The 7,541-nt window shown below is 40.7% G+C and overlaps 1 protein-coding gene across 1 annotated transcript; it reads left to right on the forward strand.

Moving 5' to 3' along the window:
- Positions 1–671: 671 nt before the first annotated feature.
- On the forward strand, positions 672–6,954 carry LOC308075661 (uncharacterized protein; the record flags this gene model as incomplete). The annotated part of the gene is made up of 5 exons (XM_080415609.1): positions 672–885; positions 4,321–4,431; positions 6,430–6,567; positions 6,697–6,830; positions 6,940–6,954. 5 exons carry the CDS (start codon positions 672–674, stop codon positions 6,952–6,954), a joined length of 612 nt encoding a protein of 203 aa, XP_080271735.1.
- Positions 6,955–7,541: the final 587 nt, after the last annotated feature.

The following is a 7,541-nucleotide window of genomic DNA, read 5'->3' on the forward strand; positions in this document are numbered from 1 at the left end:
TCAGCAGCAAACGTTTTATGCACGCTGTCAGTAGGCCAAGTATTTTTTCTCAAATCGGCTTCATGTTATTACTATATCAGCCCGCTTATGTTTTGGCCTTTAAGTCAAGCAAAAAAAAACAAAAAAACTCTCTGAATTCTGTGGATCATGATGCAACTGTAGGCCTTATAGGCCACACCTATTTCTGCCAAACTAGATTTTGTGGAGAAAGTGAAGGAGAAAGTGTCCTTTTTATGCCTACATATTTATCTCACTTCTCTCTCATACTAAACCACAGTTGCTCTCCTCCCTGCTCTCATTCAATACAAAGAACGGAGGCTAGGTTGTTTTGTTTCCCCTCCTGATAAGTCTGGATTTAGCAAGAAACAAATTAACCGATGCTCAATCCAAAGTCTTCAGAGTACGATGGGTGCTGACCTAAAAGCTTGGCAAATAATAAAATAGTCAGAACCCTCAAATAAGTCTATAACACTTTTTACTGAAGCACAGCAGCAGAAGGAAACAGCATTGGCCCTCTCTGTGTTTCTGAGACCTGTGGGTGTGTGAAGTGTGGTTTCAGAACATGATCTGTGCACGTGACGCCCAAAAGTGTGAACTTGTTGGGTTCCGTTGATAGACTTTTGTAAGGTTAGACCTCCTCTTAAACGAAAGTAGTTTGAAGATGAACTAGAATGGCGGAGGACGTGTACGCCGTACCAGACCTGACAAAGAAGGTCAGATATGGCCGAAGAGAGAGGCAGCAGGAGATGGAGGAGAGAGGAGAGAGAGAGGAGAGGATGGTAGACAATGACATCTATGTCTCTGCAGACGACCTTGACCCTGACCCTGACCTTGGGACCCAGCAGGATGCTGTACAGCAGAACACAACACAACAGCAACATGGAGGTAAAACTAAACACTACAATGATCTACAATGATTAACTAACACATCTATGTATGTTACACAAGAGCAGTGGTGTAGTGGTGTGTCTAGTATGGCTATACTCTAATTGTACACAACGTCCCGTGCCGTTTGTTGCCGTAAAGCAGCGCTACTCAACCCGCGGCCCGCGGGCCGCATGCGGCCCCAACGCGCCCCTCATGCGGCCCCATGCGCCCCTCATGGTCAAACCAAAACATATATATATATTTTTTTTAAGCACAGGCTAAAAATATACATTTCCGTTCAAATATATGGGTTGCTTCATTTTTTTCCATAAACAAACAGACAGACATACATACAGGTGTGTCAATTGTTACAGGTATAATGCATAGTTTTCTATGCATTTCGGGTTTTTTGGGGGGGTTTGACCCCCAATTTTTTTCGGGCTTTGCCGCGCACCCAGGATAGGTGTGCCTTATTTCAATCTCTGGGAGTTGGCAACCCTAACCTTGCCATACCTTAGCTTTTGCTGTAACTGATGCCACTGGACATACACACAAAATAAACAGGTACAGTGAAAAGAATATGATGTCAAAATGTACATTTTCTTATAACAATAACAATGTGCAGTGTGTGTTACAAAATCGAAAAATCCAAAATAGGACCGACATTTTTAGCTTGCGGCACCTTGGACTTTTGGTATTTTGCCGAGTGGCCCCTGAGCCATCTTAAGTTGAGTAGCCCTGCCATAAAGGAACAGTGTCCTTTGTAAAAAAAAAAGAAAAAAAAGAAGACCAGAAACAGTGACATGAATTCTTAGTGCTGCCAAAAAGATACAATTTGAACATTTGTGCTTATTCACGTGTGATTAAGCCCCACGTTTCATGTGCTTTGCCTTGTTTAATCTACAAAAAAAAACTTGAAAAGTTTTGATATTCGATACCATGGGTCAGCACTATGACATCATATTGATGACACACACATCTGCAAACACATCTAGTGAAAATTAAAGATAGGATACGTGATATGTTTAGGTTAAAACAAAAGTTTTTTTGTCAAAGGTTTAAAGCTCTATTCTGATCATCATAATCATTGCAATAGAGTGTTTGTTCAGTAACAGAGGTCTCCCCGTCTCTCCAGCTCTTTAATACATAGAAAATAAATGTTCAGGTGAGTTGCCAATTTCAGCCAATCAGGAGAGAGTACGCATTATCAGCTTCCTTTTAATAGTGTTACAGTTCCAATTTTGTCTGCTCAATTCTTAGTATCACCACTTTCAATTTCACTTTTTTATTCTGTATCCTGTGTGATAAAATTGGTATCCTGACCTGAAAATGTGTTTTCTGATAGTATTCTATAGCAAGTATTCTATAGCAATACTATACTATCAGAATATATTTAACTCTTATTTTAACAAAAAATATCACTTACTGTACCTTAACTTTAAAGTAAAAAAAAAAGTATTTTTCTTAATAAAGAAAAGACAAAATGCATTGTATTAGGTTCAAAATAAAATCTGTTTATTAAAGAACTGGGGAGATGGGGAGACCCCTGTTACTGAACAAAAACTCTATCCACCTGTTTCCTAGGCTTTTCACTTCCTGTGTGTGTTCCACTTCCTGTCGATTTGATCCAATGAAATCCAATGAAACTGGTCAGATGACTAATGATATCCAATGAAATCCGACAGGAAGTGGAAAACACACAGCCTAGGAAACAGGTGAATAGAAAAGATCACTTTCATAATAGAGCATTTTTTTGTTTTGTCTTAACAAAAACATAATTTACTGCATCTTTAAATCTGTACTTTTGTGCAGCTGTAAATGTATGTAAATTTCCTGTTCTATCCCGGATTTGAACCGGGTTTCCTGCGCAAGTGCTGACATTTTATCATTGAGCTAATAGAGGCTGCTTTTGCTTGCTTGGAGGATACATTGAATCTTGACCATCAGGTCAAAATGTTTGTCAGATCCTGTGTCTAGGTGAGACATGACCTTTACAACCACCCCAATTGTATAAATTATATTGTATTAACATACTCTAAATAGATTGGACAAAATGAAATGTCGCTCACGCATAAATGCGCATGACCATATATGTGCATAGCGGTCGGATCTGTGGCTCTGGACAACCGGATCTCCATATATGCCTATATATGGGCATATTGGATTTGTTTATGGTTATGTCTGAGTCATAGTGACATGCCTATATGGACGTTTCGGGTTTGTTTATGGTTATGTGATAGTCAGAGTGATGTGGCCTTGGTCCTGCCTATACTGTATGGGGGTATGGGGTTTGTTTATGGTTATGTCTCAGTCAGAGTGACGTGGCTGTGGTCGGCCGGCCTTAAAGGGCAAGACCACTTTGGTAGAGGTTTGGGTTGTGTTGTTACCTTGCCATAATGTAACTCCAAAGGTGGGCAAAAAATAAAAAAATAATTGCTCCATTGATTAGAAATTGATAATTCAAAATATGCTCCTCATTGACTTACATTGTACGGTAAAACAGCTCTCAAAGTCACTCTTTTAGCACATAAACGAAATCAAACAAAGTTGATTCAGACAATATAGAACATCACCAAACCCAGTACTGTTTTTTTTGTTAATAAAAATGTCAACTTCCTGTTGATTTTGCCATTTTTAATAAGTAGAAAACCTGGACTGGATCCGCGGATCCGGATCCAGATCTTCAAATAGTAAAATCAACAGGAAGTTGACATTTTTATTAAAAAAACAAACAGTACTGGGTTTGGTGATGCTCTATATTGCCTGATCAGCTATGATTCAGGCAATTTGTGTGCTAAGAGAGCTGTTTTACCGTACAATGGAGCAATTGTTTTTGACATCTTGCCCACCTTTGGGGTTACATCATGGCAAGGTAACTACACAACCCAAACCTCTACCAAAGTGGTCTTACCCTTTAAGACAATTTTAATATAAGATGTATTACTTGTTATCTATCATAAAACATCATAACTTGTTAAAAGGTGTCACTTATTTTAAACTTTAATCCTCTGAAGTATCCTCATAGGCAGGGCTGTATTAGCCATTGGGCCGCGGCCCCAGGGCCCTGGGCACTTAGGGGCCCTTCGATGGAACTGGACCGCGCGGCCATCGACAATTTAAATGAAATTAAATGTATAGGTTAATCAAATATCAAATGTGTGGGCCCCTCCTCTGTATTTACAGCAGTGATTCTCGCTGGGTTTGAGGCCCTGACAAGGGCTCCTGGGGCCCTTCCATATATGATGGAATACGATTAAGGATTTCATATCATGCACACCATACCTGTAACTTTCACTAGCCCCCCCCCCCAAAAAAAATAAATAAAAATAATAATAATAATATCATTTTTTTTTTTTTAGGGGGGGGGGGGGGGCCCTAAAGAATTGGCGGCCCCAGGGCCCTTGCGGGGGTTAATCCGTCCCTGCTCATAGGATTGTCATGATTGTTTTACAGCCTCTGATGAGTCCAAGAAGAATGGTTCCAGAGCTGCAGCAGTGTGTCTGGGTCTGTTGGGTCTGCTGTGTGTAATCCTTTTGGCTATCATCACTGGCCGGGCCATATACAGTGAGTAATTCTATAGTAAATAGTATGTTTATATGTATACTTTTGTCAGAAATAGTGTTGATGGCTGTTGCTTTAAATACATTGGGTGCTATTTTGGGGGAGGTGGATTGGCATGAGGTGTGCAGGAGACAGGCTTATTGACCATTTCTGGTATGAGCTGTGACAAATATCACCCTCCCTACCCTGCTTTCCCCCCAAAACACGGGCCAATGGACCCTTCGCTAAACCCCACCCCAAAAGCGATTGTCCAATGCCAGCTTAGCAACCGTTGTCAGCCTGGCATAGGTCTGGCAAACTTTCGTCACCTGCCATAGCTGTCAATGTTATTTCGCCCGCACACACACATTCATTTGCAACATAATAGCAAGAATACCACGATAACGCAATGGTGACTATATGAACCAGCAACAGATTCCACGTACCCAAAACCGTTGGAGGGTTCTTTTCCCAAGCTGAAATCTGCACTTAAAATGCAAGGCTGCATGGCTGGCTGTGTTGTTGAACACATACACAGCGTAACGTCAGGAAAGTTACACGACTCACTCGCCCAGGTGGTGTCTATAATACTAATCACCGTAATCGTAACAAAATTCAGAATCACATCGCTGCCTGTTTCGGATTCCGCACGTGAAAGTACATTCATTTTTTTGTCTATTTATTAACTGCTACTGTACTGTAGTCTGAAATGAATGAAAACTCCTGTTACAGTCATGGATCAACTTCAACCTGGTGTTTGCACTTTGTCTATTTACGGTCTGTACATCTATATAAACGTTCAAATTTCAAATATAAAGTGCTTACCTTATGGCCACGGATGTTACAATTATGCACGGGACTCTCAAAAGTACCCGTATATTCTGTATTGTTCAATAAAAAGCATTTTAATCCGATCGGTGGCCATTTTCTCATGGAGTTATAATGTATCAGAGTGCAATACACTTACCAACCGATAGGGTCACGCAGTTGAAAGCACATGGAGAAAATGGCCACCGATCAGATTAAAACGCTTTTTATTGAACTATACGGATGATACGATTACTTTTGAGAGCCCGAACATAAATGTAACATCCGTGGCCATGGGATAAACACTTTATATTTGAAACGTTTCTGTAGATGTACGGGCCGTAAATGGAGAAAGTGCAAACACCAGGTTGAAGTTTATCCATGATGGTCGAGACAGACGACCGTCGTGTATCCATGGCTATTACTCCCTCTAACATTTCCCGTGTTTTTAGCTTATTGAAATAATGTCATGCACATTTTTCCAGTCAATAGCCTACTTCAGGCCTTGTTGACTAGATTTAGAAGAGATTTTGAAGCTCTTGCTGCTGAAATGATCGATTATTTTTAAGGGGAAAAGCCGTCATTTAACATGCAAGTCAATGGGTGAGAAGCAGATTGGGCCTGGGTGTGACTAACTCGCACCACCAGTCACAGAGTGGGGTGGGTGGGGCTTAGCGAAGGGTCCATTGTGTTTGTATAGACACTTGACAAAGCCAGATGCACCACAGTTGATTTGATCCCCTTGACTCCGCCTTGGTGGGACAATGTTTTTTCCCCGATTCAACCGGACCCCCGTGCGTGTAATGAGCCGATCTCCGTGAGGAAGGAGGTCACAGAGAATATTCCATGATTTTTCAAAGGCACAGTAAAATCGCCGTTTTCGCTGGCAAGGGGACGGTAGACGAATTAATTCATTAATGAATTCCTGGCATTGAATGAGTTGGTCACGAAAAGCAATCCTTGATTGGTCATGATTGAATCCACCTATAAAACACACCCACTGATAATTCAACCTAATCCAACCGACCTCACCTCTTCACTGTGGATACTCTGCCCTTCTCTAGTCTGGGAAATACGTATTTAAGTATCTGTCACCACACCACACCAGTTCACCTGTTCCCCCAAAATAAGACCCTTGTCTTAATGTCAAATATAGATTTGCTAAAACAAAGTTGTATGTAAAACTCATCAAATTGTTGATTCTCCTTATTACAGATTCTGACGTGCTTAACAACCTGACCAAAGACCAAGACCAGCTACAGTCCAGATATAACAATCTGTCTGAACAGAAGGACCAGCTACAGTCCAGTTTTGACCAGCTACAGTCCAGATATAACACACTAATTCTTTGTGGTCAGTGAGACATTAAAGTTGTTGTTTTTTGTTGTTGTTTTGTTTCATTGTTATATCATGTTGTTCATCATTTAACATTAATCTGAGCAAATGACAAAACAGTGGCTGACTTTATTATTTTGTTTTTAGAACCACATGGGTTTACACTTGCTGATGGTGTGTGTTATGCTTACCCCCGTAATCGGATGACCTGGGAGCAGAGCAGACAATACTGTACAGACAAGCAAGCAGACCTGATGGTTATAAACAGCAAAGAAAAGCAGGTGTGTGTGTGTGTGTGTGTGTGTGTGTGTGTGTGTGTGTGTGTGTGTGTGTGTATGTATGTGTGTGGCACGTGCGTGCGTGCGTGCGTTGTAACATAATATTGTACAGTGTGTATTTCAGTAACCACCATCCTTTCTGTCCAGGAAATTGTTAACACAGTTGTTGACAGATACCATCATGTGTGGCTGGGTTTGACTGACAGAGAGGAGGAAGGAGTGTGGAAATGGGTAGATGGAACACCACTGACCACACCAACGTAAGACTTTGCATTCATTCTTCTATTATTTATTTAAACTATCGTTATAAACACATTTCACGTACAGGGATTTCATCTTCCCTACTTTTTTCTAAATGGTGTTAAATCCAAATGGTATAAAATCGTATAATAAAATACCTACCAACCACCCTGTCACTAACACAATTATACATGTTGTCTATTTCACTATTATGTTAATTTGCATCTAATATCTAGAACTTAATTTGAGGTCATGGTTTAATATAATGTACTGTAAAGGTATTGTAATGATGAAACACTTATAATCGGCTGATTGCTTAGAACCGGGCTCAAGAGCCACTGAGAGGCCTAGCTGGTTTGTACGGCCAGCCAGTTGTCCTGGTACTCTGTGTAGGGTCAATATGTTCCTCAAGCGTCGCTGATTACCCTGCATTGCCTGATGCGTTATTCCTGGTTGGGTCTATGCTGTTCACTC

This window comes from Gymnoscopelus braueri (genome assembly GCF_963280865.1).
Source record: "Gymnoscopelus braueri genome assembly, chromosome: 20".
Taxonomy (NCBI): domain Eukaryota; kingdom Metazoa; phylum Chordata; class Actinopteri; order Myctophiformes; family Myctophidae; genus Gymnoscopelus; species Gymnoscopelus braueri.